The 14,421-nt window shown below is 49.3% G+C and overlaps 1 protein-coding gene across 1 annotated transcript in view; it reads right to left on the bottom strand.

Annotated features, from left to right (window-relative positions):
- HDAC7 (histone deacetylase 7) overlaps positions 1-10,150 on the bottom strand; it is a 93,314-nt gene extending 83,164 nt beyond the window's left edge. Inside the window, exon 1 of the mRNA XM_069806257.1 lies at positions 9,804-10,150. Coding sequence (XP_069662358.1) covers positions 9,804-9,822 — 19 coding nt within the window. The 5' untranslated portion in view covers positions 9,823-10,150. The remainder of the gene's footprint in view (positions 1-9,803) is intronic.
- Between the last annotated feature and the right edge of the window lie 4,271 nt (positions 10,151-14,421).

Here is a 14,421-nt window from a genome sequence, read left to right as displayed (position 1 = left end):
GGTCTGCAAAGTCTTTGCTAATCACCGATTCTGGGACAGTTTTTTTCTGGCTATAGGAAAATTTCCGTGGCCAAGCCTCCCAAAACGCCTTCGCTGTTCTCCCTGTACATCACAGCCCCCCCAAAGGCAGCGTGAGCCTGCAGCTCACGTGGGACACGCGTTCGATGGCCTCCAACTGCTCCATCCAGCCAGGAGCCCCTACGGACCATTTTCTTCCATTTTCTGCCTCTGCTCAATCCGGTGCAGACTTTCTGTCTTCTCCCCAAGCAACGGCTTAAACACTTCAGGTTGCCTCTCCTCCAGGGCGTTTCAGACCAAAGCAGAAAGCTCAGAAATAACTCAGGAGACATAAATCAGCCTTGCAACCCCAAGAAATAGGTGCCCATTTCCCCATCGGAGAGGCCACCAGGGAGCCGCACGCCGGGCAGCCCACGACCAGGGTGGGTTTGTGTGCCTGTCCCCGGGCTGCGGTTCCTGCTCCGGCTGTTTCTGCTCCATTGCAGAGATGTACTATAAAACCTTCATTTCCTGACACACATGGGATGAGGCCAAAGGGTCGTGTTTTGGACAACCTGGCTTTTCCATGGCAACTGGCAATGATGTCATCGACGTGCAATGATCGGAAGGGGCCTGGGGAATGGAAAGCTCTCCAGGAACGAGGCAGGAGAGGAGGCTGAGATGGTGGGGGACACGCTTGCAGAGAGCCGGGGCCGCATGAGAGCGGCCCGGACAATGTTTTCCTTGGATGGCCCCGAGCACGAGCCATGGCCGAGCAGGATAGGAGCTGGAGCCTGGTGCAGTTGCTGTAGCAGAGACCATCCTCCTCCTCCAGCTCCCATCCCTCCGCGCATCCCCCCGCCACCCTGCTTCATCCCCCTGCGGCCGAATGGCCCCAGCTAGCTGCTCTTGCGCAACACTGGCTAAAACCTCGGACCATCTTCTCTCCCATGTGCAGGCATTTGCAGGATTAATCCCTCCCGCTCTTCACCTCAGGGGGCTGTGAGCTGCTCTGCTCCCCCTTCCCCTGCCATTTCTCTCCCAGCTTTGTTGCTACAGCCGCTCTTCTTCCCATCACAAATTCCCTCCCTGCAGGGGAGCCCCTTTACGACAGCAAAATAATTAAAAACTCCGGCAGACAAGTATGCGTGGCACTGACGGTCGGCATCTGTTGCCGTGGGGCAGTTTGAAAGCTCTCATGTGGCGGTGTCCGTCTGTCTGTCCGGGCTTCCTGCGGCTGGAGCCATCTGATACTGCAGTGCTTCACCTCTGGGCATTGCACTGCAGTGAAGCCCTATCTGGGTTAGCTCCTAGATGCTACCAGGATAAACACGCTGAGTAAAAACATCCCCGTGCACATGGAGCTGCCAAGGAACCGCTGTTGCGCCTGTCTGTGATACGACGGAAAAGCCTAAGCAGCTCTTTTCCACCCCAGAAACACTTATGCAGGTGTGGAGCATCGCCTCGAACCCCATCCCTGACTCCTCTCTGATGCTTCATGGGACTGACCTGGACACACGGTTGTAATCAAGAAGGGAACAAGGCTGGTGGGGTATTGCAGAGATGAGAAATGAGCTGCCTGCGCTTACAAAGGAGCTGGGAAACACCATCCATTTCAGCCACGGTGGGCACAGACCCAGAACAGCGATCTATCACAGATTTAATTGGTAATTGGCTATAAAATTTTCACCTGCTGCATCCTCAAAGTATTCATTTGCCTACAGGTCCTTCCAGCCCAGCAAGCAAACAAGCAGGCAAACCTGGCAGATTTGATCCAAGTCTCTGTTTTAACTCCTTGCTCATGTGCCAAGTCTTTATGTGATGCTGGGCAAGTTGTTTAAACGACCTGTTACAAATACACCTCCTTCACAGTCAATGAAGTAGTGTCCCATAAAAAACAAAACACAACAAAACAAAACACATTCACTACAAGGCACACATCAACAAAACAACAGTTAGAGACTGGTGAGCCTTGCAAAGAAATCGGGTGCTTGTAGATACGGATCCGCACTGAGTGGGGTCCACAAAAGCACAAGGAAGATACACTTGCACTGCCCTGCGGTAACACATAGCTACTGTCAAATAACTGTCAAAACCAAATGTGTTCGTGTAGCAGGAGGCTTGGTGGTGCTGTGAATGCAGCACAGCGACCGTCTTCCCTGCATTTTGGACCTCACCGAAAGATTTCAGCCTAAAAGGAACTATTTTCAGCAAACAGCATCATCCAGCACGCTCAGCCCGGCGTGGGTTGACTTAGGGCTGTCTCTACACATCCTTCCTACGGAGACCAAACACCACCAGCACCACTTGTAGGAGGGGGGGAAGAAAAGAAAAAAAAAAAAAAAGAGAAAACAAAACAACACCACGAAAGACCTTCCAAAAATGTTGCACGAAAAGTGAACACTCAGCAGAGCGAGGTTTCCTGCGCAGTGAGAGTTGGCCAGCGAGCGAACAGGAAATCACTGCTTCCTGCCTGCAGAGGAAGCGCCTATCTAATGCCTGTGATCAAAAACAAACAGCACTTCAATTAAACAAACAAAGGACCTAAAACTTCAACAGCTCACAGCCTGGGTCAGCTCCAGCAGTAGGGAAAGGCGTCCAAAAATAAGAAGCTTGTAACCTTGAAAAAGGCCCTCATCCTCTTCTCCTTGCGGTGCTTGCTCACGCTGCATGTGCGGAAAGCAGAAGGGATTAGGCAACCTCCTGGCCACGTCCCTGGGTGGGTGCTGCCATCCCGGGAACCAGCTGCCCCTGGGAAGCGGTAGAGGTGGCCTCCAGCCACGTCCCCGACTCTTGGGTTTGGTGAAGGACCAGTGCTGACAGCCAAAGTGACCTCTGAGCTCAGCCCCACGCGTCCCCAGCGCCCGATGCTGCGGGTGAGGCAGGAATCCTAACTTCATTAAAAAAAACTTCTGCTCCAGCCTTAATGGCTCTGAAGAAAAGCTTGAGAAGCATTTGCACAAGGACAGCAGCGGCAGCTCGGTGCTTTCTGACCCTCCGCAGGAGATGGGAACCCATCTCTCCTCTTCCACAGCCTTAGGGGCTGTTTAAGTCACTGAGCTGGCAGATAACACCACCTTCCTGCCCCAGACCCATCTCAGGTGCCTGTGACTTTTTAAACCAGGTCCCTGTGTCTGGTCTTGTCTTTGCTTGTCTCAGTTTTGGTTTGAGATTTAGTTTCATGTATAGGAATGTTTCCTTTCTGAGCTGCTAGAGATTTTCTTTTTGTTCTAATGCAAATTTCACTTGTCTTAAATATAATGAATTCAGGAAATGGGAAGAGGGATCCTTTCTTATTACAACTGAGCAGAGCAGGATTTATAGTCCCTGGACTATAAATCACTCCTAGGAGTTGCACAGCAATATGATCTTGAGCTTCTCATAATTTCAGGGTTTCACCTCCATAAAGCGGCCAGAGGATGCTGAGGGCTGTGAAACGCCCAGGAATCTCACAGTGCTTTTCCAACTTGCTGAAAACCTTTTGTCTAGACAAATCACAGGGAAGAGATTGATCTGAAAAGTCAGCAGGATTCAACAGCCAGGTCCTCCCCATCCTGGTGTGTACTGTCAGCGCTCAGAGCAGCCTCTGTGCCAGCAGAAGCAGACTTTGCTGCGGTATTTATCAAGTAAGTTATAGGGTCTGGGTCTCACTAAATGGATGACCAAAACTGAACACATGCTGTTTACCAGATTTAAAGCACAGGCACAAAGAGATGGAGGAAATAGTTTTGCTCCAAAACCCGAAGCTTCAGGATGCCTCCAACTCAAAATCTATCTCCGGAAAGCCTGTATTCCCTTCAAAGCCACGCTCTGTCCCCAAAGCCCAGAACAACCCCTTTCCTCCCCTGTGAGACTATTTGCCTGCTTACAGGTCCTCCAGCCTGGTGCCTGTCCGTCCAGCCCACTGTCTGTCTGTCCAGCCCAGGGTCCTCCAGGCTGAGCCCTGAAGCTCCGGCATTGCTCATTCTGCACATGTCCGGTGCTCTGGGCTTTTCCAAAGCCAGGCTGGCTGGAAAAACTGCTCTCCCAGCATGAAAGCAAGCACAGAAAAAAAAAAAAAGAAACAAAAAGGCCGGGGTTGTCCTGGGACTGTGTTTGAAAGGGAGCACTTTTCTCCGTCTCGCTGAGCGCGCCTGACGACGTGGTGAGAAATATGGTTCAAGAACAAAGGACGGCGAGCAGTTACCAGGGAGGAGCAGGCTGGCGTGAAAAAAAGGCTAAAGCAGGCTGAACCACGGTGTTACCTGTCTCCCAGCCTGCTGGGGACTAGCAGAAGCCACGGACTGACAGCCAGACCTGGTGACCTTCGAGAAAGGCTCCATCTCCTCCTATCCCACCCTCCGTTCCAGGGGTGCAAGCTGCAGCACCTCGAGTCCCGACACGCTCGCTCCGCTGTAGGTTTGCGCCGGTGCTGCAAAGCTCAGGATGGGTTTTACAGACCCGTACGCATCTGCCAGACACGGCGCAAAGCAGAGCACAATGAATTTTTTAATTTTTTTTTTTTTCCCTTCGGTGCATTTTGCATTTGAAAGATGCCAAAGCAACAGCAAACTAGATCCGACTATGGGCTGATGGAATAACTATTCCAGAGTCATCAATAGCCCTGCAATAGTCTTGGACAGCAAATTTCAAGGGTGGGGGAATGTGTGTGGCCACAGGGTCTTCCTGTGTGGCCACCACACAAACCCCCATGATTTAGCAGTTTGTCTGGTGATGTTATAACTACCAGGTGCGGCCATCACAAATTTGCTAAATGCCTGCAAAAATCAGGCAAGACTTTTTTTGCCCCACCCACCTGATTTGTTTGGGAAAAAAAAAAGTTTACCTGTTTCCTGGCATTATAGCTGCTCACTGGTTTTATTTGCTTTTAAAGTAAACTTCCTGATGAATTAACCAAGCCCAATTAATACATATTTAAAGTGCATCTTCCTGACGACACAAACAATGCATGGCTGTGTCTGTCCAGGAGAGGACAAGAGGCAAGTGTCACTGGAAATAAGGTCACGGCTGGGTACCTCTCACTTCCTATCCCTGTGCACCACAAGGGTAGTCAAGCACATCATATCACCTCAATCCCAATTTACCAGCTGTTCCAGGTGGCCATTTCTAAGCGCTTTGTCCCAGTTTCCCTTCCCTGTGTGACAGCCCCCACAGAGCGACCCCAAGCTCAGCTTCACCAAGGAAACGGGGCCGTAAAGCCGGGATGACGAATGCCAAAATCTCCGACAGTCCATCAAGATGCCAAGAAGTTCCATCGAGCGGGACAAGCGTCGGCAGAGCAGCACTGCCATCCCACCAGTCCCTCCCTCCTTTGCCCAGTCTGCCCATTTGCCCGCTGGTGTGACACTGGGGCTGTCCGAGGGAACAGCTGGGGCAGGGTGCAGCAGTGGTGATGGCAGCAATCACCGTGCCTTGCCAAAACATCCGAGCAGGGACAATAGGCGAGGGCCAAGCGCCAGGACACGGTCTGAATACAGAGCTCCTGCGCTGAAGGAATGGCCTCTGTGGGCATTTGCGGTCTGAAAGCTCTCGCCTGAGTCTTTTTAAACAATGTCTCATCCTTCCTACTGCAGAATTGCAGTCCTGGCCTGGCAGATAAAAGGGTTGCTGATGCTGTTCCATCCCTTGCTGGAAAATACATGCAACATCCCTGGAAAGTTGATTGCTAATATGGAAATGCTGGCCAATTTCCTCATTGTGTAAGTGCCAAGAACACAGATGAACTCCTGGAGGCTGCTATGGAGGGGACTATGGGCACCGAGGTGGGGAAGACTTTCAGTGGCAGTAAAGTTCTCATCTCTTCCTGAAAATCAAGGGAACACAATTATGCTCTGAAAAGCTCCATTAAATCTGAAGGTTTCATCTACATTTATATTAACACATGTCGGCTCCGGCTGGAAAAACGCCTGTCCCAGGCAGTAGCGCAACAGCTTTGGAGGTTTCCTCCTGCCGCGGACCTGAGATCTGTTCCATATCAAGTCTGGAGATGTTCATTTCACCTCCCTCATTCTGCTACTTTAAAGCCCAATTTAACCAACTCCTTCAACTTAGCCAATGGGATTTAAAGTGAATGTGACTGCTTCCCTTACGTTGATGGGCTCTGATCTTCCCTGGAGTAATCCTACGCATCTCCATCCAGCCCGGTGTCCATTCCTGAGCCATCCCTACCCACAACTCCCAGTCCATTTTCAGAGATACCAGAGTGCTGCCCAAAGCTGCTGGATTTAGTAGAGGTTTCTGGCTAAGAGCAAATGGCACAAACACAGCTGCACTGGGATGAAGGGAAAACACCTGATGTTGTGTTGGACTAGAAATGTCATTTTAAGGAGAGAAAAGCTCAAAAATGTATCTAGCCTGCTCTGACTTTCTGCATAACAGACTACATAGGGTCTCTAGATGATTTTTGCAAAAGCTGCAAGTTCTGCAGGTCTCCTAGAAGACTTCCAGTCACGTTTTGAGCAGTTTATGTGTTGCATAATGCAAGGACAGCTTTTTGGTTGTTTAGAGCATAAGAACACGCCATGCTCCAACAGGTACCTGAACTGACACAGAACCCCAGACGGGCTCAGTAATGCTTTAATGAGTAATAAAAATGTTCTTTTATACCTTCTTTGATCATCCTGTGTTTATAAGGCCCAAGATCACGCTTGTTTTCTCAACTGCCAAATTACACCAGAAACAGTACCAGTATTATACCAGAAACAGTACCAGTAGGTTTCTTCTTTCAAAGCCTTCTATAGCCTCTTCAAGGCATTGCTTCCTAAAATACAGCTCCCCATTGCAAATACACCCTACATCTACACTCAGCAGCATCCCAATTACTATTTTCAAAAAAAATTAACCCCAGTGAGATTAAAACATAGTAAGGACAGAGCTATTAATTTTATCTGCCTAGGTATCACATTAGGCCTTACGGGAGAAGTGGAGCATGTCCTTCTGATTACCCAGAGTGGTGGCCAAATCCTGTCCAGAGCTGGTTTCCTAGAATAGATCCAGCAGTCAGCATCTGACCTACTTTCTGTGTTCTCAGCTGTAGTCTTCCAGTGTTTTCTAACACAAAATCACATTGTTTGCATGTGCCCAGGTTTACCCTGTTAATCTGAATTTCTCTTTATCACCTGTCTTTCCTCTGTCTGTTTTTCTTGTCTTTTCCGTGTGTAAGTCATCAGCTGCTTCTCCTAAAGCCCCTACTAGAAGGGCTCAACTTACCCAGATCAAAATTGCACATCAAATACCTACTTTTTGCTGAGATGAACAGTCCCCAGAAGAGCCTGGCCCTCCTCCCCTCTGCCTGCAAAGGGAGCCAAGGCTGAGCAGCTCAGCTGGGCTCATCCACCTTAACTTGGATGAATTCCACCTGACAAGCCTATACATGGGATGAAGGAGATCAATAAAGCCATTGGAATTCTTTCTAATTGTAGTTATCCCTGACTTTCTTTCCTATTCTAGGGCAGAAGACAGACATTTGGGAAACTCACCTGTAATAAAGCTTTTAGGAAAATTTATCTGAGGATCAGTCATTATGGCATGGAGGCTTGCTATGGACTTTCAGGCACCAATCTTCTCCATGCCCCATCCCAAGGACCTCAGATACCCTGTGGTATTTCCTAGGCTAGGATACTATGTCCTACAAATTGTATTTCAGTGCAGACAACAGATACTGGACACAGATGGAGAAGAAGAGAAACTCAAAGGAGGGGGGTGAGTACAGACACCTGGGGTCATTAGATAACAGCATCTGGGCTGTATTTAGTTGCATGCAATCGAATCCTCAACCTGGGAGTCATTCCACTTCACGGTGTCTTTGGCAGTGAAGCCTTAAGGACTTTCCACCGAGGCCATTTGATCCCACCAGCACGGCCCACTCAGCGGCAGCACTACTATGGCTTGTGGCATCGTATTGTTAACCAGATCACTGAGCTAACAACGAGCAACTGAGGTGAAAAATAAACCCTTAGGGCCCAGTTTAACCACTCCGTAATCACACGAGTTCAATGGCAGAGGTGAAGGGGCAGCTGAGAGATGGGAAAAGTGGCAGAACTGCTGGAGCACCTTCCCCTCCCCAAAAGCAGCTACCGCTGCATGTCGCTGGTTTTCCCTCCTCTGCTTTTCAAACTCTGGTGGTTACCAGTCTGAGGAACATGCCCTAACCAGCAACATTTCTCTTAAGCATGCAGCATTTCCCATTTGCCAAAGTACATCTAGTACCACTGTCCTTAGCCCCCATTGTACCGCAGGTTCCCGCACTGCCATGCGGCCCACGTGCATCACCATCAGTTTGCCCCCAGTTCCTCTAAGTAACATGAGAGTAGGGAACGCATTGCAAGTTATTCAGCAAATAGAGGAGCCGATACAAATGAGAGAGGGGACTTTTTGACCTCAGACATCCTTCAGAGTCATGGTCCCTGCTCCTTTGTTCCCATTGTCACCTAGGCACTGCAAGCAAAATAAGTTTGCATTAATGGTGGAGGCAGAGGGAGGCACTGCTACACCAGCAAGTACATCAGAGCATGCGAGAGCTCAGGGAATGTGAACACCTTGAAAGGAAGATTTCACAAGATGAGCGTATTTTAGCTGTTTGCAAAGGCCTGCCAGAAAGAACAGCGGGGAAGTGCCAGGAACACAGATCTGTTTTGGTGCACATCAACCAGAGCAAGTGTCCTGGGAAGCTGCTCTGGAAGGGGAGCTGGCAGGTTTACAATGTGCTTTTTTTGCAGCGTGCAATCCCTTGGGAAGATCTTAAAGATATATCTGCAATAGGCCTTCTTGTCTGTCACGGTCTCCCATGTGAATCAGTTACAGTTTCCTGGGAGGGTAAGACTGGGACCTGCTATTGGAAGTTGCACATTAGGCAGCAGCTTCGCCACTTGTCCCGAATTCCCTTAATTAACATATATCACACTGCTGCTGAAGTGTCCTGTATTTTGCCTCCTGCTTTTTCTGCACGAAAAAATCTAAACAGGTCACTCGGGCAAAACCAGACTCCGGATAACACTCTTTACAATGACAACACACGCTGTGCCTCTGCCTGCTTTCTGCGGTCCCCAGCACGCACCGTAGCGAGCCCCGCTGGCCGCTTTCTCGCTGGGATGCGGCGGTTACGAGTCACAGATCCCCTGCGCCGAGCAGAAGTTTCCCTGTTCTCCAGCCCACCTCTCGCTTCGCCATTTAAAACGGGCTGGAAAATTCCTACGAGGCTGTTGAAGGCAAGAAAGCAGAAATGCCACGGACACCGGCGGGAAGGTCTGCAGCATCCACGCAACGCAGCCCTCACCTCCAAAACCAAGCGTCCCTGGATCATGGAGGTGTCTCCCACCCGGAGCCTTTCCAAGCCCCTCTTTCGGTGTCGCCCCTGAATTACACAGCCCCAAAGCTGCGGGGAATATTGCCCTCCCGCAGCCCCGCTCAGAGCCACGCTCGATTGCATCATATTTGTTTTTCTTTGCCTTTGAGATCAGGATTCCTCCCACCTTGCTAAGAGCCAGGTTTTTGCCCAGTCTCCCAAGGAGGGGAGCCGGCGGGTGACCCAAATCCAGGCACACAGCTGGGTGGCAAAGCCTTCTCCACCACACGTGTCCGATGGGGACAGCGTCCGATGGGGACAGCGTCCACACTTTCTCAGGCAGCGCTGGGTTGGGTTTTGAGAGTTTTAACGTTTACAGCATCTGCATTTGTGCTCTACGGTACCTCGGCAGCCTGAGAGCAGCGAGAGGACCCCGACGCTGCGGGGACGGACGCGAGAACCCACCGGGAACGGCCGCGTTTGCGGATGCGGTGACGGGCAGAGTCACTAGCAGGCTACTCACCCTGGCTTTGTCCTTGCATCCAGAGGAATTAAAGCCCTTGGAGATGAGGTCTCATTGTTCAAGATGTGCTTAAGGGAGGCAGCTGCTTTCTTTATATCTCAAGATTCACTAAAGTTCAGGAAGAGAGAGAGAGAAAGAGGGGGGATGGCAAAAGGGGAGGGACTGAGAGAAGGGCCCAGAGGCCGTATAGAATGACAATGGAAGGAAATGCTTTATCAAACCTAGAAAGCCAACCCTGTCCTGGGAACACAGAGGGAGAAAAAAAAAAAAACAACTTGCAGAAGAAAAGCGAGTTCAGCTGCCCTGGGTTCCTCCCTTGGCAGCGTAAGCCCTCCTCCCCCAGCCCCTCTCTCCCAAACACAATGCAAGCCGGTGAAAGCCGTCAGGCTCAAACACTTTTTTTTCATTAAACAGAGAGAAGTTTCAGTTCTTTTTAAAAAAAAAAAAAAAATCCAACAACCAAACCCTGCCCGGGAATGGGAATGTGACGCTCTTCCCCCTCCCCCGGCTCCAGCCTTCCAAGTTTCTATGAGTCAAACGTTTGCAATGTGTTACCGAAATGTTACCAAGCTGGAATGCAGCATCTGAGAGGGCTTAGCTAATAAAACTTTTGTTTGTTGGCTGGGAGAAAGTGTCACCGGCAGAGAATTCGGTTCTTCTTTTGTCTTTCCCATCTGTGTCTTATCCAGAGAGGGTTAACTGGTTGTGCAATGCTGACACCCTACGAGGGCGGCATTAACCCAGCGCTCCCAGTCCAAAGCAAAAAGGGAAATGGCACTGTGAAGTGATAGACCAAGGGAAACAGTCCATCTGATAGAGCAGGTGGGAAACAGAGGGCCAGAGAGAAATTAAATGGAACAGACATCCTCGGGCATAGCGAGGGACAGACCTTGGCGACTGAAGCACCACTCAGACACAGGCTTTGGGATTTAGGGGTCAGAAAAGCACCTTTTCCTCATCTGACAGTCCTCAGGTTTGTCCCAAGATAGGAACTTTCATCCGACACAACCCGTTACTGGGCCCAACGTCTACAGCGTTTTCCAGAAGCATCTGCTCTGGATTTGCACACAACAAGCTTCTCAATTTTTTTCCTCAATAATTTAACAGCCTAACAAAGAACACTTTTTTTGATGATGTTAAGTCACCACCAAACCCAGTGTCTTTTTTCTTGTTTGATTGCACCTGGGTTTAACTCCTGGAAATTGATTATTGTTATGCATTTTATCACTTTCAAATGCCGTTAAATCCAGTATTTTCCAGTGTCACTAAACACACAGTGGAATAACGGATTGAGAAGCTGTTGGGTTTTGACGTACTGAACAGATTAATTTCCTTCAATAGCTTACAGCAAGTCACACTCTCTCCTGTTCCCGCTTCTGTGCAACGACCTGATCTCTGACCAGCCTGAAGCCATCTTTCCCTTCAAGGATTTGTCTAGGGAAAAACATACAGATTCCAAACACAGAGTCAGCTGTGATCTGGAAAAAAAGGTCCAATCTGAGGATTTTATTTTGAATTTGTTCAGAAAAGTGAAGTCAGCTGCAGTCTAAGGTGCTAAACACTGTTATAATGCTGGGTAAAAGTTGCAAAAGCACAGAACTCATTTAGATGCCTATATCTAGTTTTCACTAAAGTTTTCAGCACTTATAAAGAAACATTATGGGAGCTGAAGAGAGGGCTTCCTCTCTGGTCATTCAAGAGAAGGTGTCCAGGGTGAGATTTTGTTGCATGCCTATTCTTGGCTCCATTCCCACTGCTGTCCCCCCTGATCCTTGAGGATCTTGGCCACATCATTACCTGTCCTTCGCTCCTCATTTCTCTTCTTTGAGGAGAAACCACTGGCGTTTTTGCAAAAGACCGGTGGGGCCTCCTACATGCTGAAGAACGCAGATACAGCATCTTCCACTAGGTCTGTAGGGGAATTTGGACCACAGCACAATAGTTTTGCAGCTCTGAGCTTTTGAGCATCTCACCCTCATGGTGGGAGCACAACCTCGTCCAGGAAGAGTTCATGAGGATGAATGCAAGGAGGAAAGCAGGAGAGTGGGGGAAAAGCCAAGGGATTGTCCTCCTTCAGTGCTTGCAAGCCTTAGTCTTTCCAGGAGGTGGCTCCTTCCACCTGGGATTCCCAGCCCCAAACCATTTCCAAGGCTTGTAGCCTTCACCTTTCTGAAGGACCTTGTCTTCAGGGTTCAGCTCCAGAAGGAAGATAGTAACGCTCTTCCTGCCTCACCCATCGCCACCCCAAGTGTCCTTTCAATAATAGCAGCTGGCCTAACGCTGGACACCCGGCTTCAGGTCTTGCCTCTGTCTGAGGGAAGGAAAATCTCCAGCAGCCAGGAGAATCCTCCCAGGAGCTCTGCGAAGGGATGGACTCCACCTCTTCCGCTGAAGTTGCCCTGCTTTGTGCAGAGAGCACACAAACTCTCCTGAGAGTGGAGTTGGGGCTCTCCACCCCACTCCTGGATTGGAGAGTCATAGTCAACCTGTCCTGGCTATTTCCAGCCCAAGCACAAATTATCCTTTAATGCCAACTGGAACAGTGTCAGTGGAAAAGAGGACGCATGGTCACCCTTCTCCCACCTCTAAAAACCAAGTGATGCCAGTCCTGCTCTAGCAGGTAGATGTGAGTTCCTGAGACTAGAAACAGCTGAAGTCTTCTCAAAAGCAAAAGTTTAGTTTTCCTGTCACAAGGATGAGGGAGAAAATTGTTTATTTTTGTCCTCACAACTGGCAGCAGCAAAAATTCACATTCATGGCAACAGCAGGGCAAGTTCTAGCAGGGGGCTGGGAGGGATCCATCAGACCGCAGAAAGCTGCGACTGGGGGCTGCTTTCTCCCCAACATCAGAAGTCACATCCTGGGGTGTCCCAGGCAGTGCTGTCCTGGAAAAGCCCCATAGGTAAAAACTCTTCTTGGGATTTTTCTGATTCTGTTCTCTGATAAAAGAGCCTGTTAATCTGAAAGAGGAAAAAGAGGAAAAATAAAAATAATGGGGAAAGATCCGAGGGGAAAAGAAATGGCCGTGGTAAAGATGCGCTTAGGAGAGAGTTTGGCAATCAGCCATGCAGAATTCCATGCCCCCAAATAGGATCACTCCTGCTCCGGGTCTGAGCCAAGTTTTTATAATGAGTTACAAACTTTTACCTAGTTGGATATTTGCATCATTTGCATGTTAGGTGTAAGGACACAGAATGAACTGCCAAAAGCAGAGTTGTTTAAAGGCCAGGCAGAGATAAGAGATACTGCCTTGTTTAACAAAGAGACATTTCCATATCTAAGGAAGTGAGGCAATCCTGTCTAATTAAGAAGACTGACCAAAGTCTCCCAAGAGGAAGAAAGAGGGTGAAAGATTAAAATCTTTGTGTTTCAAAGGCGGAGGCGACTAGCCAGGAAAACTCATGTTCTACCAACGGGAGAACCCAAAAGATGTTGTGTGGCAGCTTCAGCACTGGAAGTGGTCGTGATGGTGGATCTAAGGAGGTTCCTGAAGGTGTTCGTATTGGGAGGTGTATCTGAAGGGTTGGGGATGGCCACCCAAAATAATTTCTGTCCCGAAGAAGTTCTGTCTCTATCAGAGGTCCCTGAGGCCAAAGGCAAACTCTGAACACCACCCTGCAGACAGACAGGCTGTCAGCAGGGTAAAAGAGAAGGATTTTGTGCACATCTGCACCCCAGCAGTCAGAGGGAGCATGTCCCACAGTTGCTGGTTGGAAGGACCCTTGTCTGAGGACCTGAGGTGCACGTGGCTGCTTTGGCACAGGAGCAGACAGAATCTCCTGGAAGGGTCAGTTCTGCCCTGAAAGAAGAATACGGAGGACACAGAGGCTGTACAGAGCTCTTGGGGTATTTTGGGTATTGGCTTTTTAGGTGTATGGGGGATGTGAGCACATACAGACACCCCTTACTGCAAATGTGGGTGGTGGGTTCATGCTGTAGAAGGAGCTGGAAAGTGGCACCCAGTGGACTTTGAGGTGGGAACACAGAGACCCAGGGATGGAGCAGGCAGTGAGCAGGGATTTCAGAAACCATGCCATGACCCATCCTCTGAAGGAAAGCATACGCCTAGCTCCTTTGAACTTCCACAGTTGTGCAAATGCTAAGCCCCAGTCCTTTAATTGGTGCTGGCATTTTCCAAGAGCACTTCTTCAAGGCTTTATCATGAAAAAAACCCAAACCTCTACACATTCCAGTGGGCTCCCAAAATCCCTAGCTATGTACACATCTCTCTCAAAGGGAAATCTTCACGTAGTCCACAAATGCTTATTTGCGATTCATGCAGCTGCCTTGTGGGTACACCCTGCTGCATTTAAGGATGTACATGGCGATGAAGAATTTCAAAATTTTAAGAAATCTCAGGGGAACTATAGGCTAGCACTGAGGAACATAAAGACATACATGGAGAACACTCACACCATGTGGGAATGATGTTCCGGGACACTCCCAGAAGATGCTGTGCATACACACGGGCAGCCTGCAAGCTTTCTGCAAACTTGCAATCTGCACAGCAGATTGTTTTGGGACCGGGATGAAATGGAGGGACTACTTCAGCCTTGTTTTGTGTTATCCCTCTTTTCTGTAGAGGATGATCCCAGTTAAGCCTGGGATGACTCCTCTC

The sequence above is a fragment of the Haliaeetus albicilla genome, chromosome 18 (genome assembly GCF_947461875.1).
Source record: "Haliaeetus albicilla chromosome 18, bHalAlb1.1, whole genome shotgun sequence".
Taxonomy (NCBI): Eukaryota; Metazoa; Chordata; class Aves; order Accipitriformes; family Accipitridae; genus Haliaeetus; species Haliaeetus albicilla.
This window is presented reverse-complemented; position numbering and strand designations above follow the sequence as displayed.